This window comes from Strigops habroptila, chromosome 5 (genome assembly GCF_004027225.2).
Source record: "Strigops habroptila isolate Jane chromosome 5, bStrHab1.2.pri, whole genome shotgun sequence".
Lineage (NCBI taxonomy): Eukaryota > Metazoa > Chordata > Aves > Psittaciformes > Psittacidae > Strigops > Strigops habroptila.
The window spans coordinates 69762221-69783697 of NC_044281.2; the positions used below are offsets into that span (position 1 = coordinate 69762221).

General features: G+C 40.9%; 2 protein-coding genes across 9 annotated transcripts in view; one reads left to right on the forward strand and one right to left on the reverse strand.

Annotated features, from left to right (window-relative positions):
* The first annotated feature begins 2301 nt into the window (after positions 1-2301).
* On the forward strand, positions 2302-6846 carry SFR1 (SWI5 dependent homologous recombination repair protein 1). 4 transcript variants are annotated; one of them, XM_030486713.1, is made up of 4 exons: positions 2302-2381; positions 4490-4605; positions 5763-6149; positions 6367-6846. In XM_030486713.1, exons 2-4 carry the CDS (start codon positions 4510-4512, stop codon positions 6556-6558), a joined length of 675 nt encoding a protein of 224 aa, XP_030342573.1. In that variant the 5' UTR covers positions 2302-2381; positions 4490-4509; the 3' UTR covers positions 6559-6846. The 4 variants fall into 4 exon arrangements, with proteins under 4 accessions (XP_030342573.1, XP_030342572.1, XP_030342574.1 ...); XM_030486712.1 differs by having other exon boundaries at positions 2304-2325; XM_030486714.1 differs by lacking the exon at positions 2302-2381 and adding an exon at positions 2577-2801.
* Positions 6847-9523: 2677 nt separating this feature from the next.
* Positions 9524-21477, reverse strand: part of CFAP43 (cilia and flagella associated protein 43) — a 50220-nt gene continuing 38266 nt past the window's right edge. For all 5 annotated transcript variants that reach the window (XM_030486708.1, XM_030486707.1, XM_030486706.1 and 2 more), the window contains 12 exons: positions 20978-21103; positions 20326-20445; positions 20135-20242; positions 18390-18476; positions 18002-18090; positions 17400-17607; positions 16624-16736; positions 15716-15872; positions 13730-13894; positions 11663-11743; positions 10471-10624; positions 9524-9817 (listed from right to left, as the gene is read on the reverse strand). In XM_030486708.1, the coding sequence (XP_030342568.1) occupies positions 9660-9817; positions 10471-10624; positions 11663-11743; positions 13730-13894; positions 15716-15872; positions 16624-16736; positions 17400-17607; positions 18002-18090; positions 18390-18476; positions 20135-20242; positions 20326-20445; positions 20978-21103 (1566 nt within the window). In that variant the 3' untranslated portion in view covers positions 9524-9659. The remainder of the gene's footprint in view (positions 9818-10470; positions 10625-11662; positions 11744-13729; positions 13895-15715; positions 15873-16623; positions 16737-17399; positions 17608-18001; positions 18091-18389; positions 18477-20134; positions 20243-20325; positions 20446-20977; positions 21104-21477) is intronic.

Below are 21477 nucleotides of genomic sequence, written 5' to 3' on the forward strand. Positions count from 1 at the left end.
GAGGAAGGTGTTAGTCTGTCTCCTTTCTGCCATCACTAAGTTACAGATAACATAATATCCATCACTAGTGGGTGTCTGCAATAAAGGTACTGGATAGTCACTGGAGAGTGACTGATGACACTCCAGTTCCCAGCTCCATCAGGGCTTTTCTTCCAGGTCTAGGACAAGTCATGTTTTTGCAGTACTACATGTAAACACCAAGTAAACCCATAGGTAAATGTGGTAAAAACAGCTGAACACTTAATACCAACTTGAAACAGGGTCTCTTCCTAGAGTGATTACCCATCAGTGAATACTGATGATAGCATTTCCTTTTCTCTACGCTATGTGTAGTACATTAAACTCGTAAACCCAATGTGTGGACCCGTCTTTCTGTATCCACAATCTCAAGCAGACTGTAATCCTCACTTGGGGTGGGGCATGTGGGTGTTGCTCCAATAAAGTAGCAATGATAATGCACGGGATGATTTTTTCATGTGTTATGTTCCTGTAAAATCATACTGGAATCTCTGCTGGCAAATGATCTAAAATCTCAAACTTTCTGTTGTTCTTGTGCAACTCAACTGTTAACATGTCTGCACAACAGAGCATGAGTAATTTAAAGCAGGGACCATCCTTGAGACAGAAGGGATTATGTTGTAAACTTGGAGACATGCCATCTCAAAGCTCCAGAGTATTTGAGATCCAACCCACTTGATGCCTTTGCAGCAGAAATTCTGCAGCACATTTATGGCTGCACTCAGGAGTTAATTTTTAACATTAAAAGAAAGTAAAATACTTACGACATTAAAGTCAGCTGCAGGTTTGCAGGTTTAAAAAATGCCTCCAAACTGCCTCAACAGTTGAGGTATTGTGTGAGATTTTTTTACTAGGTGGTTATAAAAGATCATACAACTTAGTCACATAATCTAACTTGCCTCATTCGCTACTGGGAATATTATTTCTAAATCAGTATCACCAAGTCAACTCCTATACAAAGAGAAATGTAAAGGCCCTAAGTTCTCAGATTTCCCAAAGTGACTTGTTCTAGATGCACTTTGAATGCTTAGATAGTTTTCCTGTAGGAGAGAAAAAGGTTGCTATCATCCCTGTGAAATTCTATTTGAAGTGAGTGAATCTGTGTACACTTGTGTTCAAAAGCCCAGTAATGGCTAACATCACATCTACCCTCAGTGCTTACTCACCTCTCAGTGCAAGAGTGTATCTTGTCTCAGTATGGATGGCAGTTATACAAGGTGAAGAGACAAATGCACATCCTCATCTGTGGCTGTGAGGAGGAGTAAGGAAGGAAATGAATGCATTTGTGCTGCAGAAATTAAGGGCATGATCTAGCAAAAGTACATGGGTGCGTGTACTCTACATGCAACACTCAGCACAGCTGCACAATGCCTCAATGCACAGAACGGAACAGTTCGGCTGTGGGCAGTGCTGGAGGCACCCCGGATCCATCACCCCTGTGGGGTGGGAGATGTTGCTGTTACAGCTTCTGCAGCTCACTTGCTCAGTCCTGTCAGTTATACTTGAAAAACACTTTGTGCAGATCAGTTTTGAGAAATGTCAAGTCCAGTGGAGAAACCAGGTCTGCAGCATGGAAGGGAAATTTGCTGATAAAGATACGAAAATCACATTTGCTTCAGCAGTGCCTTTGAGTATCAGGGGACTACACTCCTCCCCTGAACTGCATGACTGCAACGAGAGCTGGGGCTCCTCCTTGTCACAATCAACCTGCCTGGTTATCCAGTCAAGTTTCTGCACTTCTTTCTCCTTCCCTCACAACCAAGACGTTGCTTCAGATCACGCTTCTTGTGGTGTGTTCCCCAGGGACAGGCACATCCTCATCCCCCTTCTGTGAGCAGATAGTGCCTGAGGTAGAAGTGATGGATGGCCTGAGGTGGAGAGTTGTGCTTCCTGTATCCGTGCCCAAAGGCTGGCCTGCCCTGCCCCTCATGGTGAGGAGCACTCTTTGCCCAGGCTGACTCCCAGGCAGAGAGCCTTGGGCAAGACACAGCACGGCCTTGCATACCCAACTGCAACAGGCGTGTGTATGAGGTCCCCCTGGGTGCCCCGCACCGGCTCTCCAGAAGCCCTTCTCTGGCCAGCACCTCTACAGCAGCAACACCCAATCCCACATTTACCGCCCGACCGAGCGCATTAACAGTCCTAGAACGCCCGCCCGCACCACGGTACTACCACACCCACCGCCTCCTCCTCAGCGCAGGCGTAAGGCGACTGGCGCCGACCGGGCACGACGCCGCAGGGGCGCGCATGAGCACTGCCCTCGCCCCGCCTCTTCTCCGGCAGCGGGAGATTGGAGCGGCGCAGGCGGTGAGGGTTCGGTCCGCTCGGCTCCCCTCTGCTCCCCACAGCGCCGTGCTGCTGAGGTGGAAGAGGGAAGGGAGCGGGTCTCTTGGGGCTGTCCCCTTCCTCGCCTCTCACCCTGGGTCTTGGCTCAGCCGGCTCCCAGGGGCGGGCCTCCCCTTGCTCCACAGCGGGTGGCTTGGGCTGTTGTGCTGCGGGTCTCTGCTGTGCGCTGTTTCTGCGGTGCCTCTTGACCTTCCATGGTGCCTCACCTCAGGAAGAGCTCCCTCGGGTCTGTGGCTGCGCTTATGGGCTGCCTTATGGCAGCCTTCTTTCTACTGCTCTGCACGGTGGAGAGCTGGCTGGGGGAAAGTTGTTGAGTGGTAACGGACCCTTCGGCTGGTGAGAGGAGGGTGTAGGAGTGAGTGCTGTTACATAGTGTAGCTATAAGCACGAAAACTAAGGCATATAGCATCGGAGGCTTACCCAAAGAACAAAATCAAGTTAGTACTGAAGTGCAGATTGGTTTTTAACCCTTCTAGCCCAAGTTTTCCTTACTTGCTGGGCAGAATTATTTTTCTGTATGATAAATAACAGCTTGAAAATGTAAAGGATACTTAGGCTGAGATATTGGGGAAGGATTTTAAGAGTGCAGGAGATCTGTGTGATCTGAGCTAGTGGAAGAGTCCCTGCCTGTGGCAGGGGGGTTGGAACGAGATGATCTTTAAGGTCCCTTCCAACCCAAACCGTTCTGTGATTCTATGAATGTGCTGTGAAACAGAGTGAAAGTAACAGCATTTGTGAACCATTGGAAAAATTATTCATTGTAGTCATGGTCATTGGAAGACAATCACGTTGGAAGAGTCAGAGGACAACAGGACAGAATTCTTTGTTTTAATTGAACAGTCTGTTGAAGCTCTTACGCTTGAAATGATTTTGCAGGTGGGGAAGACTGATTACATATTTGTGACCTACCATATACCGAGGCATGAAGTAGCTTCTTCTAGGCTCTTGCTTACAGTAAGGAATAAACCCTGCATTGTATTTAATGGGTGCTGTGGGCTTCCTGTTTAATTGATAGATTGCTAAAATACCCAGTTAACTAGATTTCCTTTATTAAAGTTTGGGAGGTTGTAAATCGAATACCATATGTTGAATTTTGAACAACTGGAGGAATGTTGACTTGTAAGATAATGGAGGAGCCGTGTCCTTTGGTATAGAACCAGGAAGACCAGGTCTTTTTTAGAGGCTTCTGTTTTGAAACTTCTAATTGCGATGTGCCGCTAAGGGGAGGTGTAGCTGGCAATTTTCCAGCTGCTTTTTGGTCATTAGCAGCTCGTTCACAAGTGCTAAACTAAGATAAACATTGCCAAAGCAATTTGAAGTTGGTACATGCTGGGAGATAGGACTTATCATGTTAATTGAGGTGCTTTTCTGAGCAGACTGGGGATGCTTACTTTTAATCTAAAATTCTACTTGTGTGAGTAATTACTGTTTTAAGCAGCATCCCCAGAAGGCTCAAATGAGGCAGTGGATTATTTTCAGACTTGGGTACCCAATTATTTTGCTTTATAGAAAAGATTGTTTGTACATGTGGACAGTAAAAATCTTGTGGTTCCAACAATCCTTCTATCACTACTTGAGATGCAGTTAAAATGAAAGGACTGGTTCTTCACACCTGGTTAAGTAATTATTATTCCTTTGAGTTAGACAAGTGCTAGAGGTCGTCCAGGTTAAGAAAATACAGTTTGTTTGGAGTGAGCTTTTTTGATGAGTTCCGTGTTGCAGGATCTGATCTTGGATTTACGGACAGACTGTAATGTATTTGTTTCATAAGTTGTCTTGCTCCCTTTTAGCACTTGAAAGAGGATATCAGATAGGAAAAAAAATATTGTGGAGAGTAACTGTAAGACTTTTTATAATATTTTTAATCTTTTAAAGAAAAAAATCCAGAGTTTTAGGAGTGAGGGGAAAAATAATCTACAAAATTAATAGTATGATACTTTATACCAGTTAGTTGTGTCGTTCATCCTCTTCAAGCCACTCACAAAGCAAGATGTCTTATTTTGAACTTATCAATTAGAAAATAAGCCTTAGTATTTCTTACTAGGACTTTTTCCTCATTTCTGCAGCCATGTGGCTCATTATGATCAGGTGAAATAAATACATAAATTATTGTGTCTTTTAACAGAAACTGCTATCCGTTGCGAGATGGAAGAACCAGTGCTTGATAAATTGCCATCTTTGTGCCATACTCCAAAGGATTCTGGGACAGCTGCTCCACAGGCAACTAGTTCAGGGAAACAGGTATGAAAACTCACTTGGTTTTCCAATAACGTGACTCTTCGTAGTAACAAAAATGTTTGTGAAATCATTAAGTAGTCAGAAGTCACTGAGATACTGTTTGCTGGAAGGCTAAAGATAGGCAGCTTATACCCGTAGCTACAAGGTTGTCCAGGTAAGGAATGTGCTCAGTGTACTTTGCTCTGAATGTGCAGATGTTTGCTGTGAAAACAAAGTGATGGAGCAATATAACTCAAATGCCATGCGAATAAATTTAAACAGTATTGAGGGCTTCTGGTGGGGTTTGTTATGTTTGATTTTTCTTTAATCTGTCATCTCCAGTTTTCCCAAATCTTAGTTTTCCAGGTTGCTATGTTTGCAGAATGAGCTGTGACTTCTGCTTGCACTTGAACAAAATACACTGCTTTCAGTTTGTACGTTCTCCAAAATGCTGAGCTCTGCTTTGGTGGTTATCCTAGCATGTGTACGGTGATGCTGTCACGCTCGGCACACACCAGACCTATGCAGGGTAGGGCTAGTTTGCAAGTGTTACTTAACTAATCCCTCTCTCCCATATTGTAGTCTATTTTCACAGGTAAAAATGTTAGGCACACATTATAGAAAATAACTCTGAAGAAAAAAAATCACTTTTTAGGTGCTTATCAGTGAAGGATCTCAAAGCATGAACAAGTCAAAATTAGATCATTTCTAATACTGTCAAGCAGAATACAGATGTTTAATACTAGTGCTCATGTGTGTGGTAGGATGGAACAGCAAAAAAACTTAACCCTCACCTCCATTAGAGGAGGAAATTGAACTTGATGGAATAAAATTAGCCAAGTTGAAATATGCCATATACTTCCTGCACAAAGACGAGATGAGTTCAAGTTTGTCTCAGCAGAATACAGGCTTTGCTCCCAGAAAACGTGGAGGTAAATCTTTCCATATGTTGCAGCTGTGTGTGCAAATACATGTGAAAGGAGGACGTTTGGTCAAATTTGTGAAAACTACAGAGAGAATTTGGAAGTCTGGCTTTAGAATCATCTTTACATATGTACTATAGTCTATGTAAATAATAACCAGGGTAAACAGTTCTTTGAAATTTGATCAAAAATTAGGTTATTCTGATCCCTCTCTTTCTTTGGTTTTATTTTATTTTATTTTAATATATTCTTTTTTAGCCAATGAGTGCAGCTCTGAGGGAGCGATTGAGGAAAACGAGACGTTCATTTAATGCCAATATTACAGTGGCAAAGCGGCTCAAAATAGACACTGAAGAAAAAGACTGTCCTGATGCTGACAAAGGGTGTCTGCCAAAGACGGGTACAGATTGTTCCACATTACAGGATGGTTCTGAAAAACTGGAAGGAAGTGGCACTGGACATATATGTGTCAAAAGGCCCTTACAGGAGAGTGGTCTCTGTGGATCCGCAGAGAATTCTGATGTGCTACAGACTGATCTTAGTCAGCAGCAGTCCCTGGAAGAAAAAGTAAGGCTGCTGAAACAAGTGCAAGAGAAAGAAGAACTACTTCGAAGGCTCAAACTGGTTAAGATGTATCGATCTAAGGTGAGGCAGACCTCTGAAAAAGCACTTTTAGGTCATTCTTTGAGGTGCAATTGATAGTGTAATAATCACTTATTAATTTAAGCCACAATACTCACTTCTGTGTGGTGTTTGTGTGGTGTCCGTTTAAGGTGTTTTATAAGAATAGATCTGCAGGGTATCAAAAAACTCCACATTTCAGCAAATAACATTCTTTTGGTTTATTTTGTCCCAATTTCAGAACAACCTGTCTGAACTGCAGGCTCTGATAGTGAAATGGAGAAGCAGTACCCAGCTGATGCTCTATGAACTCCAGTCCGCCTTTTCTGCAGATGGCAAGAAAGTGAGTCTCACTCAGCTGATAGATACTTTTGGATTAGAAGACCAATTATTGCACTACAGCAGGGCAGAAGAAGATTTTGTAGATTCATAATCTACAGGTGCAAAAAGCTTTCAATTACACACATGCAAAAGCAGAAAAGACTGAATGAATTCTGATCACATCAGAAGTGTTGATCAGACAGTGGACTTGATGCTTTGAGGTTATGAGGATTTCTCGGGAGATACTTGTAAAGCTGTGTACTTAAATACAGTAGGCACTGTAAAAGGCATTACCTAACAGAAAACACTGAACTCATGCTGTTCTGGAAATCCTGGCTTAACAACTTGATCGGTGAATTGTTATTTAATAAAAATGCAATGAAATCAAGCCATACTTGAATAGGTAGAAGGCAGCCCATTCTTTGAGTCTTTGCAAGGTTACCTGTATTGAAATAGTAACTCAATTTGTCACTTCTGTTGATGTTCTGATGGGGAAGAGTTCAGTTCTTTGTTCATAGATATGTCCCTGTTTTACAAATGTCTTCCTGCTGCCATTCAGGTAATGACAGCATTTTGCAAATGAACTGATTTTCATGTTGTTAATATTCTGAAGCCACAAGGAGATGTTCTCAATAGCTGTAATTGTTCCTGAGGGAAATGTGCCATAATGCAGTCACTTCCAGGTACTGGTCCAGCCAGTTGTCTTCAGGGAAGCTCTCTCTTAAGCATTCTGCCACAGCCTGAGATAATGGAAGCGAAGGCAAGAAAACTGTAACCAACCCCTGTCTCCTTTACTACTTCGTGTGAGAGCCAGGTGTTTTCTCTCTTCAAACAAACAAGAAAAACAAGGCCTTGTCTAAAGGGAGTGCTTCAACTACAGCATCATAAAGCTGAATAAAACTTCAGCATTTCATTTAGCCTCCAATAAATATCTTTTTTAAATGTTGGGGGTTTTTTTTTATCTTAGCTCGAAATTGCTTATTTTCTTGTGATGACCTGTGTGTGTAGGGTGGTGACTTCTGCCTGCTTTTATTTCTTTCAAATCTCTGCTTGTCAAATGTAATGTGTAAATCTTAACTACTCTGCAACTCTCCCTGCTATGAATATTGTTTTATATGTGGTCACATTCCTTACTGGCTGTACCATAACTGGTCTGTTACACGTGCCATTTCCTGTTTCCCCAGGGAAAGAAAATCAAAGATCATACAGACCTTTTTAACAGTGATAGGGCTCATTAGACTTAAATCTGTACCCACAACTTGCTCTTAACAATATTGATTGTTTCTGTTCACAGAGAATTAATGAAGAGCACCTTTATTGCTAATCACAGTTTGAGTACTAAGACACTATTTCTTCTGCCTCTTGAGGTTAGTAACAAAAGATGATGGTGCTTGGTGAAGGGGGTGGTTCTCTTCCCTGAGTTCCTTGACAAATTTGCAGCTCTGCTGCTTCTAGGCAAGTTTCAGCAGGAGAACATCTTGCAAGAGGAAGCGAGATGTAATCAGAATCCTTACAGACCCCAGTTAGAGATGGTAAAGCAGAAAAGGAGGTGGTGTACAAGTTCCCAGCAGAAGTAGTTTTCCTTGCAAGTGTAGAATTTTTTTTAAACTTAAGGTATTATAGAATCCTAGAATGGTTTGGGCTGGAAAGGACCTTAAGATCATCTAGTTCCAACCTCCCTGCCATGGGCAGGGATGGCTCACACTAGACCATGTCACCCAAGGCTCTGTCCAACCTGGCCTTGAACACCGCCAGGGATGGAGCATTCACAGCCTCATTGGGCAACCCATTCCAGTGCTTCACCACCCTCACTGTAAAGAACTTCTTCCTTATATCTAATCTAAACTTCCCCTGTTTAAGTTTGAACCCATTACCCCTTGTCCTGTTGCCATGCTCCCTGATGAAGAGTCCCCCTCTAGCATTCTTGTAGGCCCCATCAGATACTGGAAGGCTGCTCTGAGGTCTCCACGCAGCCTTCTCTTCTCCAGGCTGAACACCCCCAACTTTCTCAGCCTGTCTTCATACGGGAGGTGCTCCAGCCCTCTTATCATCCTCGTGGCCCTCCTCTGGACTCGCTCCAACAGCTCCATGTCCTTTTTATGTTGAGGACACCAGAACCGCACACAATACTCCAAGTGAGGTCTCATGAGAGCAGAGTAGAGGGGCAGGGTCACCTCCTTCGACCTGCTGGTCACGCTTCTTTTGATGCAGCCCAGGATAGGGTTGGCTTTCTGGGCTGTGAGCGCACACTGAAGCTGGCTCATGTTAAGTTTCTCATCAACCAACCCCCCCCAAGTCCTTCTCTGCAGGGCTGCTCTGAATCTCTTCACCCAACCTGTAGCTGTGCCTGGGATTGCCCCGACCCAGGTGTAGGACCTGGTATTAATGCTCTTGCAATGGAATGAGTTAAGAATTTATGTGAATTTATGAGAGGAGGAGGAGAATTGACACATATCGTGGAAGAGAGAAATAAGGATATGCAGGTAGACCAGTGCCCAGCAGTAGTTAATTATTTCAAGGGTTCGGTATCTTTCTTAGCTATCTTAGAGAGTTCTGGCAGGAGAATAGTCTGCATATCGGTGTGAAGGAAGTGGGAGATAGCAGCAACTATTTCAGGAGGCCAGATGTTTCCAACCTGGTTTTGCTGTGATTCTGCCAGTGGCAGCAGCCACTGCTAGTGGTGGCTGTGCACAATTACACTATCATAAGCCGCAGCAGCTTTTAGGACTGGGCCAGGTAGCACACATGGTCGTGCCGAAGCATACCTTCATCTTGCAACCTACACCTCTGCCATCACAGATGTAAATAGTTTTAAGGAAGCAAAATGAAATCAAAACCACTAGACGTGAATTTTAGCAGATGAAAATTCATAGATTTCTTGCAGTACTTCACTTTCAGAATGTTCTATAATTGCAGACTAAGGCTATACAAATACACCTGTTCTTCTACCGGTCTACAATATCTTGTACCCTGTTTTCTGCAATGAGCTATAGGGTTTATATAATCAAAACAGCAGAAATAAATCTCAGGAACTGAAATAGGTATAAAATGTACAAACCAGACAAACATGCATCTTCGAAACAAGTTATTTTTAACGAAATTACAGAAGAAATATGTTTGTGGAAAGAAAAGTTCAGGGAGGAAAAAGTAGATGTCAAAGCTCTTTTTCTTAGCCAAGACCATGGTATTGTATATCTACCTGGACCCTGAGTTTTAAAGAATAGGGAATGGTCTTGATCGCAGTCTTTCAACTTGTGCCTGAAGCATTTCAAACTGTTCTTTCTCTTCCTTTATCAGCCCCCGTAGGTGTTTCTGCTTCAAAATCTCTTGGTAGCGCTGCCTTGCAACCTTTTTAGCAATATGCCGTGTGTCTGCATAAAACAAAATAATAAGGGTCAGCCTGTACTTGTAGGGGATGCACAGTCTATATTTCTGTTGGACCTGTCCTGGGGTTATTCCAAGTTCTGTATAAAATAGGTGAGCACTTTAAAGAAGGCTCACAGGGCTTAAGAGCCTTTATAGTACTGAATAAAGCAAAAAGAAATTCCAAAAGGCACTGGGAATGCTTCCTTTAGTTTCTAGCAAGTACCCACTATTTTGAATATCTTTTTTCCATTAGTGGAAAGAACTCTACAGTTTTCCTAATAATGAATACCCTTCTCAGCTTCACATTACTACCTCTGATCCCTTCAACAGTGGAAGCAAGTGGGTTGAACAGTTCTGAGAATGAAAGCCCGCTGCCTGATGAAGGTATTAATGACTGCAATATTCTGACTTAAATAGTTTCAGCAATTTAGGTAATTAGGTTTGGCTACAAGAGCAACAGTCTCTAGGTGTGCTCTTAAATAAACAATGTTAAACTGTTGTGGGAGAAAGGCACTGCTAGTCGTGCACACAGTAATCAACCAGTAGGTGCTCCTTGCTCGTTAGCTGATGCTGATGGAGAACAGCACCATGTAGCCTTGGAGGTACTTTCTGAATGTTCTTTGCTTAAAGTGACTTAAAGTGTGTTACTGTGACTCACCAGCTGCCTCAAAGATATGCCTCCTTTCTGAAGTAGAGACCAGCATTTCTTTCAGCTCCAGGCCGAGCTCATAGTTTTCTTGCTCTTTTAAACTGATGCACTTCTCCAACTCTTTAATTTTCTTCTGGCGGTTCTTCACATTCTTCTTGTGCAGCTGTCCATTTCCAAAGGAATAAAGCAAATATAGGAGATTACACAAAAGCTGTTCTGACAAACTTATGATGGAAACCTATAATCATAAAAGCACTGCATGGTAGCTCAATGAACTTGTGTGTTTTGGTTTGACTAGCAGCACATTCTAGCTTTACTTTGTATAGTGTCTTTCATGCACACTGTATTCCATTATGCTTTATGGTATTCCAAGTGGCAGAGAAGGACCAAAGAAGTATGGGTCAGGGAGAGACATCTATTAAAGATAAAACTTGAAAGGCAAAGGTGTAAAGGAAGCAAATTGCATCAGTGAGTTGAGAAACTCTCTTGGCTGCTAGGAGCTGCTGAGTGGTGGTTGTGCTGAAGTTGTCGGATGAGCTGTAGAGGGACAAAATAAATACTAAAGCTTGAAGAGGAGGCTGATGCCAGCGAAAGCAACCTAGAAAAAATCCAGTGGAATCACTTGAAAACAAGGATAATGATAATTTGAATGTTGAAATAGATGAGGGAGCCAGCAAATCAGACTGTTGTGTCTCATTTTGAATATAAGGGGGCAGTGATATTAGGAACAGGCTGTCACTCCTGGAGATAAACTTTAAGTAGTGAAGACTGAAAGAATGCTTTGTTAGAAATGGGAGAGTGATTTTTATAGGTAATGCTGTGTAAGAAGGGATAAGCAGATCTGCATTCAGATGTTCAGGAAGGAAAGCATTTAGTTCTAGTAACAGAGTAAGATTTCTCTCCATAGAGTTGACCTATGCAGCAATCCATGTACGATGACTGCTTCCAAAGGCTTTAGAGAACTGCTGCTGTAGACAGCTCAGTGCAAGCTGAAGAAACTATTTAGAGGCAGATGAATAAATACATGGAGATAGATAGATAGATAGACAGATAATCCGTGTGTACTGTTACGGCTATGCTGCAACAGTCCTTGACTTAGTATGCCTATATCAGTTGCACTTAACCCTTACAAATACCTCTTGCTAATGAAGGAGAGGAGTTGCATTTAAACTAAAGATGTGGTGGTTCACTTAGGATTTACCTCATCCATGATGCCAAGAGTCTGCTCCATCGCTGAAATGTGGTGGGCAACGTTGCTGTTGTAGTTCGGCACAGTTAGGAGCTGATGAATTAAAACCAGAAAGAAACCATCTTATTAAGCCTGTTTGTTCTCAACAATTTCCCACTTCTGTAAAGACAATTACATTATGTGAAACTCAAAACCCCTCGAATTCTGCACAGTGGAAAGGCTTACTAGTGATCATAAACAGACATTGTAAAGATATTCCTGGATGTTGTGTGAACACTAGATTGTACTGCTGTTAAAAATAATGTTAACTGTTATGGGTTAACGGAAACAAAGACCAAGTAAACTTGTTGTGAGGTTGTCAAAAAAACCCCCCAAGCTATACTTTTGCTTATTAGCTAGTCTAAGCTAACACAGCTGGAAGCCAAAGTGCTGTACAGTCTATCTTAAGGCCAGAGAAGAAAGTGATTATTTTCTGCCAAGTGGCTTCCTAGTAATTCTCACTTCTGTTACTGTTCTTATATCTGCATAGTAATTCAGGTTTCAGAGAATTTATTAAAGATTTTTCCTTGGGCACACTGCTACTAAAATACCTCTTTATCAAATGACAAATGGTAGAACAGGCTGTATGACCCATAATGGGCAGTAGACAGGCTTCTGTAGGTATAGATTCATCCTTTCAGAGTATTGCCCCACCAAAGTGACCGGTAAAATTTTGTGGACTGCTCTAGTTAGAGAAGGAGAAACAGGAAAGACCCAGTAGGCTCCTTGCCTGCAACACTAAACTTCTTTCATGCACTGCTTCGTTACTAGCCCTCATTACAGGTGCTCTCGGGTCCTTGCCCACACACATTTATATAAGCCATCTCTCTTTCTGTTCCTGTTGTTGGGGTCTCTGTTGCCTTGGCTTTTCCACTAACCTCACATTTCTACTCAAAAAGTGATGTCAAGCCCCTCAGAGCATTCAGATTCTGATTAAACTGGTATATGCCTCTGCCATGGGCAAGTTTAAGTCTCTATGAAGGGCAGGAGTTCTGTTCATCAGTTTAAATTAAGTTTGAGTTCATGGCAACACTCTGGTGATAAAAGTGCTACAAGAACTTTTCAGTGTTGTCACATCACTTTGTTGGAAAGCTGTTTTGTTGGTGTTAGTTATGGAAGTCCCTTGGGTGTGATTCAGAAGTGAACAAGCAGTTCGGAGAGCAGCAAAACAAATGAAGCCTGAGCAAAACATGTGTTTTGAATTTTCTCTTCATCTTCTGATTGAATTGCAATATCCTTACCTGCTCTCCAACATTCTTCATTTTCTCTGTGCTTGCTTTATCTGAGCTCTCCCCCACTGCAATATACTCATCCTCCAACATCCCTTACTATAAGCCTTTATGCCCCCCACCTCATCACCATAGTTTCATCAGCTTTCTCTGCAGTCCTCTACATCCCATACTGCAATACCCTCAGGCTTCCCCTTTCTTCTTGCTCCTCTCTTCTCCCACTGGTACCCTTGTCTCTCACAACCTTTACCTATGTTTTCTGGCCTGCCAGCTGGGCTTGTTCAAAGCTATGTGGGTGCTGATTTGCTGGCCAACTGCTGCCTGTTGCCTGCCAGGCATGGCAAAACAACTACCTGTCATTCTGCTGCTGGGCCAACAAATGGCAGTGAGGGGGGCTCAGTGAGGCTCCTGTAGGAATGCTCAATCTTTGTACCCTGAGCAGAAATTATGTTGTTTCTGTGAGATACCAGATGAGGGCACTTCAGACCTTTCACTTTAAAGGAAATTATGCTGCTTGATTTAAAAGATCTGTTCTTCGTGGCTGCAAAACCCTGATTTCTTACTCTGAGTGCCAATTTTGAAACACTAAGACTTAGGGCTAATTTTGCCTTCATTTACATCTGAACATCCTAAAGAACTTCATCACTGATCAATCTCCAGGATAAAACTTCCCTTTGAAAGCTGAATTGTTGAACTATTAGGCATCAGGTTTCTCAGGAGAAGTAAAAGACTTACGAGGCAGAAACGATCTTATAGGTATAGGCAGCAAAATGTTCTGCAGTCAAAATATGAATTAGAGAAAGTAACTCACTAGCTGGCGATCTTTGGAAATAATTAGTGTTACAATATCCCGAGCCTTCTGTTGCAGATCTTCTAACTGCATTCTCATTTTCCTGTGTTCCCATTCCAGCTGAAACATCCCCTTAGAGAAGTCTTTATATTCCACCATGCTAGCAATTTTTTTTTCTCCTTGAGCCTGAAAAAATAGATTAATCTTAATTAACAGACTGTACAGATTATGGAATTATTATTTGCAACAAGATAGGCAAGTTTCCAAAGTTATAATCTTAGGAAGGAAAACATGCTATATTGCACTCTCTTCCCAGACTTTGCTCCAGATGGTTATCTTTTGTGGAATTTTGTACCCTTTTATGCTCTGTGCCACAGCCTTGGATCATAAAAGGAGATGAAGAAAGTTAGGACTAAGCTCTCTCTCTGTCTTTCTAACTTTTATAAGAATGTGAAGGCATTTTAGCACTACAAAATATAAGCTTGCTCTGTATAAAGTATTTTGCAGTTGCTACTGAAGGCTTTGTGCAGGAGCAGTAAGCAGCTATTTTTGTACAGCTAGAACACCTTAAAAAAAGAATGTTTAATGAGAGTATCACAGAATCACAGATTCATAGAATCCCGGGTTGGAAGGGACCTCAAGGATCATCTGGTCAAATTTTACTTGGCAAACACAATATAGACCAGATGGCCCAGCACCCTTTCCAGCTGAATCTTAGAAGTATCCAATACTGGGAAATCCAGCACTTCCTGAGGAGATTATTCCAAAGGCTGATTGTTCTCATGGTGAAAAATTTTCCTTTAGTGTCCAACCAGAATCTCCCCAGGAGTAACTTGTGCCCATTATCCCTTGTCTTTTCCATGTGACACCTGCGAAAAAGGAGTCTCTGTCTTTTTTGTAGCCACCCTTTAAATACTAGACCATGCTGACGAGGTCTCCCCTGAGCCTTCTTTTCTCCAGGCTGAACAAACCCAGGTCTCTCAGCCTTTCCTCATTCAGCGGCTTCCCAGTCCTTTGATCATCATTGTGGCCCTTCTCTGGACTCTCATTTTTGTATAGCAGGGACCAAAACTGAATGCAGTGTTCCAGGGGAGGCTTGACAAGAGCTGACCAGAGTGGGACAATGACTTCTCTGTCTCTGCTGGTGATACCCTTGTTAATGTAACCCAGCATCCTGCTGGCTTTCTTTGCTGCAGCAGCACACTGTTCACTCATCTTGAGCTTGTTGTCCACCAAGACCCCCAGGTCCCTTTCCACAGAGCTGTTCCCCAGCCAGGTAGATCCCAGCCTGTGCTGCGCTCTCGGATTGTGTTTTTTCAGGTGCAACATCTTACACTTGTCCTTGTTGAACTTCATAAGGTTCTTGCTAGTCCACTCTTCCAGCCTTTCCGGGTCATCCTGCAGGATGGCTCTCCCTTTCAAAGTGTCCACTTCCAGTTTAGTATCATCGGCAAACTCAGCCAGGGCACTCTTGATGCCATCTTTCAGATCACTTATGAAGATATGATATGTCCAATAGTGATTCCCAGGGAACCTCACTTGTGACAGGTCACCAGTTTGAAAAGTATGAAAAACTATTTTGAGTATGATCACCAATTTCGCCTTACATAGAAAAGTGTATTAAGTTTTTAAATCTTAATGTAAGCTACTGTTCAGATGCTTCTTAGCATGACTATAAGTTTGCCTTGAGGGAATTTTTGGACTTGTGCCCAGGATATTAGCATTTTCTATTTACAATGTATGTGTGAGTGATGGCATGTCTAAAGGCTGTTGCTGTTTCATTGATCTGAATTGTATTGATCAAACATCAAGAAAGCAGTCTGTATTGCAATCTTTACATCATGATAAGGGACATTACAGAATTCTTAATAGCTTCTAGATTACAATTGAGCCTCGTGGTGTGTAGTAATGAATCGAAAGTAGATGTTTCTGGAGAAAAAGCACAGTCCCTGAAGGACAATACATTTGTTTAAAAAGCTTAAATTTCCTTTGGATAATGTAAATTACCATGATATTGCGATTCAGTTCTTCAATAACACTCTTATTAATGAGAATGGCATCACTGTATTCTGGGATCTCTGTGTTTTCCAGCTCTACCTGTCCTTGCTTTAGCAAAAACTGGATAGTCAAATTCAATTGAAGTTTCATCTTCTCCTCTCGCAGCCTAAAATGGCAGAAAATAAAAACAATGTTTAGTGCTTTCAACAGGATTATATAAATCCTTCCATGATTCTCAAAATGTTTATGTTTATTGCTGGTAAGTGGTATGTTCATCCAGGGGTTGCTCTTGGACAGCCTGTTTTCTATTTTCTCCCAAAGTGACTACAGAATTTGCATCTTATTTCCAGACATGAAGTTTTTAACCACTGGATTCAGTTTAACATACTCTAGCAGATGTTGTGAGAGAAAGTGTTGTTACTGAACAGAAATCTTAATAGTTGAAAAGGAAATGGAGGAGACTTGCAGCCAGCACCCATTTTCTTGTATAATTTATCCTGGGGTTTGTTGCTGAATGACAATGAGTCTGAAAATCATGTCATGGAAATACTGCAGATCTAAGCAGGTCAGTGAAATCTGGTGCCATGTGGCATATTGCAGTTAGGAGTGATCACTCTATCTTAGGCCTACATGAGTGAAATTGAACTGAGCTAGCTAGCACATATATGGCCTTGAAGGCTTTGGAGGATTCACTGTATGATGTAGTGTTTGGGCAGTCAGTTTGCATGGAAGACCATGGTGCTGTCCTTACTGAAGTTGTTACTTAAGAAGGTAGATTAAGAGTGGTGTGGCCTGCTCACATGTGCTATAATTACACCTCATTTCAGAAATATCATAAGTCTCGTATGTAGCTTTTGGTTCTGTGTTGGTGGAGGATTAAATTGTAGCTGAATATAGGAAAAAAGAAACAAAATTACCAAGTGAGTTCTTGGAAAATTTCTTCTATTTCTGAATCAATTATGTCACTGTCATCTACTCTTCTCTGGAGAAAGGCCTGCATCTCTGCCAGTGTTTGGGACTTCCATTTCACCTAAGCAAGCAACACCATGACATTCTGAACTTTTCAACTTGTACATCAGGGCAAGCCTCTTCAAGAACAGAGAAGACAAGTTCTTAAGAAGACATATGTATGTATAAATATGCAGCCTGATATTTTGAGAATCCCAGTAGAGCACGTGAGATATAGAGGTTACAATCCTATAATCCATAGTTTATTCACATGAAGGGAAATAATATTTCTTTTTCTGTTAGTCAAATTTCATTATCTCTGTCTCTGGATATTTCAGATTTACAGCTTCATGCTTTTAAACTAGAACTTTGCAGCAACACCCTTTCTTAAGAATTGGGAATGCATTGGTGCAAATGTAGATAAGCTAATGGGAGAGAATTACTTTAACAGATCATAGAAATCAAATACCTTAGCAGTTTTTTGGTATAGATAGAGAAAAGGAAAATTAACTTCTTTTAAAAATGAAACCATATCAAGATCACAATCATTCTGATCATGTCTGTCCACATTAATAGGCTGAATTTTCCTCTGAAGAACTAGAACTTCTGTGGCCGGAAGGAACTTTCATACTCAAATGTAGCTTATGTATCCTGCAGTGTTACTTCACTACCACTTGAACTCCAAAAAAGTTTAAGACCTGGAAATATCAAGAAGAGTACTAGCAAACTAAAGGATTTTACATACCAGCTCCTCACTCTCCATTTTATTTCGTCTAGCTAGACAAAAGTGTTCCCATATAGACAGATCTAAGCCATTAGGCATGTGCTCAGGACTATCCAGTTCATCCATGGCTTTCATTAAAAGGGTAAGTGCATCCTTGTTATCTTCAGCTGAGCCCAAACACTTCCCATAGGGGTTAGCTGTGTCAAGGACAGTTTCTGTCATTGGAGTCCTAGTGCACACACACAGTACACACAGAGTTTACTTTTAATTTTCTCTTGCATAAAAGAAGCTCACGAACAACTAAGAACATTTTGTACTCCCAATCTCTTGCAAAGAGCAAATAGATAATACTACATCTTCCACAAAGTAAGAATATATGTTTTTGAGACCTGATGATTACTTAGATTGCATTTAAGATCGATTGTGTGAGGAGAATAAGGCAACGCAAGTACTGAAAATAGCAGCTGTTAGTATGACAGGAAATCAACTACTGTTAGCTAGCCAATAAAAAGCAGGCAGTTTGATTATCAAAATAATTGAGACTATTGAAATAAATAACATTCTCACTCTTGACTCACAAAAAATACTATCATTTAAACAGATGGAATGAAGGGGGATCTTACTTTGGTCGCTGCCTGTAAAGTTGGAGAAGTTCATCAAGGAAGTCGGCAGGTACATCAGCAAACTCCCTTGCAAAACTAGATTCCACATTCTAGGAGGGAAACAGAAAGCTCTCTTGTTACCACAGTGTTATTTTTAAAAAGAGCATCAACCTGCCCATATCTTAGAAATACAGAATATGGTGCTCCTCCGAGTACTCCCAAGCATCCCAGGAAGCTGGACTATTTCATAAATTCTTCTGTGCACCTATTCTCCTGTATTGCTTAATTTCAGTGATCAGTACATTGAAGGGAACTCATCCCATGCTTACAGTGAAGTATGTTCTCATTATCAAGACACAACAATAACTTTTTAACTTCTGAACCTCATTGTGTTTGTCAAGAGTCTCACCTTCTCTTCAACTACTGCATTTTCATAGATGTCTATGTAAGCCTCGATTTTATTTTTTGTCATCTGGATTGTTCTTGCAGTCTTGACCTGTAGCAAAACCAAAAGATTTCAGGAATGAAACTCAGCCAGCAGAAACACTGAACGGCCATTCATATACACTGATGAAGCTGACACTTTCTTATTTCTAGAGAAAGCCTTGTGAGCCACTTCTTTTACTATCAATATAATGCCTTCTTCAGGGGGTTACTTGTAGATACTGCTAAAAAGTGAGCAGGTGAGAAATTAAACTGGTCCACTGCTTAAGAAAGTAAGAAATTTGTGTAGGAAATATCTTATGCAAATCCTTATAAATCTTCTTTTTAAACTTCAAAATATATGTTGCTACTTGCTTACACTTGCATAGAGATTTGCTTTTCCTTTCATGTCATCACAGGTAAGACCAGTCAAAAATTCCCAAATGCTGTTCAGTAAAGCATTCTTCATTTTAGAATGCAGTTTTCCTGTTGTCATGGCATAGTTCTGCTACATGTCAGGGTACTAAGCTCATTTGTTTTATTGAGGCTGTTCAATGCTTATATTCTGCTGGGGAGATCGTTTTGATATATTTGACAGTTTGCATGGACCAAAAGTTATACCAATGGGAACATAGAGAAAATGAAGGAAAACAAAAAAGAGATGTATTTTGAAAAATGTATGCTGGTATACACTTGGCCTCAGATAATTTGAAAACTAGTTCAGCCTATTCAGTGGTAGGGGCTAGATGTCCACTTTGGAACCACTCCCTGCAGCTCACATACAAATCATACAATCATAGAATAGTTAGGGTTGGAAAGGACCTTAAGATCATCTAGTTCCAACCAATGGCTCCTTGCAGCTCCAAACGCATAGGTCTGCACAGTAGATCTGACACGGGGAGGCATTAGTATATGTATGTGTGTGTATATATAAATGTATATATGTGTATTTTAGTATAGTCCACAGAAATGTGGACTTAGGAACAGGTCCATGAAGACAAATGGACAAATGGGGTGTATTGTCCCAAGCATCAGAACCAACCTGCAGACTACCACCACTTAGATCACCTGAATCACACAAGTATTGGCAGGACACAGGAGTCAGAACTGTCACTCAAAATTAGTGCTGTGGGCAGTAAGTGCTTGTACTGAAATCCAGATCTACTACTTGTATCTACTACTTGTCTTTTTTTATGTATGGTTTGACAGGGATGGGTAAACTCTTCAGAAGGTTAAATTGGCCAATGAGACCATAAACACTTCGTACTTCGTGGTATGTTCTGTTTGCATGGTCAGATACTCACACACCACCTCTCTCTATGCTTTGAACTGGCAAACAAGTCATTAGACACTTAAGTGGAAAATGTGATGGCATTACACATTCTTTTGTGTATCATAATTGGTGATACACAAAAGCATCATAATTGGTGCTTCCAGTTTGATATGGTATACTAAAAACCACTATATATAGAAAAGAAATAGCAACATGCCCTTCTGAATGTATGGAGTTTTACCAAAGAACTCCAGATGAACCAAGATGAGTATCTAGTCAAACCCATATGTATTTATAATGTATGTCACCTGCACCAGTTGAAAAAAAAAATGCGACCCTGTAAATTGTCAGAAAATCATTTATGGCAAAATTTTTATTTGGAAAAAGCAGTCTTCACAAGAAACTGTATTTTAAATATTACACTTTTCCTAAGAACAGCATTTCAAATGGCAACTTACTTTTTCTTTCTGCTTTTTCATAAGGAAATTATGAAGTCCAGTTTCTCTGGTGCCCAACTCTTCATCCAACATTAAAGCATAAACAAGATTGACTATTTTGAGTTCTTCCTGTGAAATGATTGTAATAAAAAATCAATTAACATTCCTGCTGCACAGGGGCATAGATGAAAAACGAATGTTCTCTGCAATACCTGATAGATGACCATCTCTAATTTCACTTTCTTTTCAGAGAGTTTGTGCACAGTCTCATCAAAATTCTGTGTTGTTTCTTGTATGGAAGCTTCAAGCCTCTCCAATTCATCTTCCAGTGACTGGGAAGGAAAGTACAAAAGCAGCAATATTACATCTGAAAGAACAAATAAGCTCTGATATAGTATATCAGATGCTGGAGAATGCACAATATGGAACTCTATTCTTCAGCCAAAAGGTTCCAAAAATTACTTGTTTGGAAGGAGAGTGCTGCCAGGCTACCAAGTTATGTTGTTCAAATACCACTTTGAAGGATAAATATAACTGTATTATTTTTGTATGGCATCAGTAACTCTGGGAATGGAAGCTGAAAAACACCCCCCATTTTCGGACTACTGGTACATTTGTGAAGGAGAGTTCCCTTTTGTCAAATATCACAAGTTTTGGCACATATTAATTGGTGTAAGTAGAGATTGCCTTATTTTACTGTCTAAGCTAGGAGTTATTTAATATGCCACATGATCTTTGTTCTTCATTTGTTTTTTCTTTATTTATTTATTAGCATTCACTTTTAGAAGTAGCTCCTGAGAAAGCTCAGAAGCTTTGGTCATGAGCGCTGTGAACAAACCCACAACTTTTCTCCTTTTAATTTACCATTCGGTAATTTTCTTTTTCTTCATTCAGCTCCTTGACTTTTTTCTCATAGTCTCTAAATTTTTTCTTTTCTTCATCAGTCCAAACGTGCTCAGGTTTGGATATAAAAGCAGGTGAAGGAATATCCTGGAAACATTAAAGACAAATACACTTCAAGTATTTTGCCCTCAAACATACTAATGTTGGTACAAGACACACCACATATTTCTTTGTTTCAGAATCTCAAATCTAACTATCTCCATGCTAATGTGTACTTCTAAGTGGAGTCCTAATTTTCCAAAACAGATCAATTCCAGGAAAAATGCCTGAGTCTGCTCTTTCCTTTTTCTGTGACACTCCTTCACATTCTTTCCTTACTCTACTACTGTACTATCTCTATTTGCTGAGTTAAATGGAACACAGTATTTTTCTGTAAGATCACATCCATGGATAATAGTCCCTTCCCCAGCAATACACTTGTAATGGTAATACTAGATTATGTTCCTTTAGTGTTCCACTGT

What these genes read in the sequence shown, in the direction of transcription:
- SFR1 (XM_030486713.1), top strand. Translation starts at nt 4,510, where the DNA reads ATGGAAGAACCAGTGCTTGATAAATTGCCATCTTTGTGCCATACTCCA. An exon ending in CAACTAGTTCAGGGAAACAG is followed by an intron (nt 4,606 to 5,762) that starts GTATGAAAACTC and finishes ATTCTTTTTTAG; the next exon opens with CCAATGAGTGCAGCTCTGAG. An exon ending in TTAAGATGTATCGATCTAAG is followed by an intron (nt 6,150 to 6,366) that starts GTGAGGCAGACC and finishes TCCCAATTTCAG; the next exon opens with AACAACCTGTCTGAACTGCA.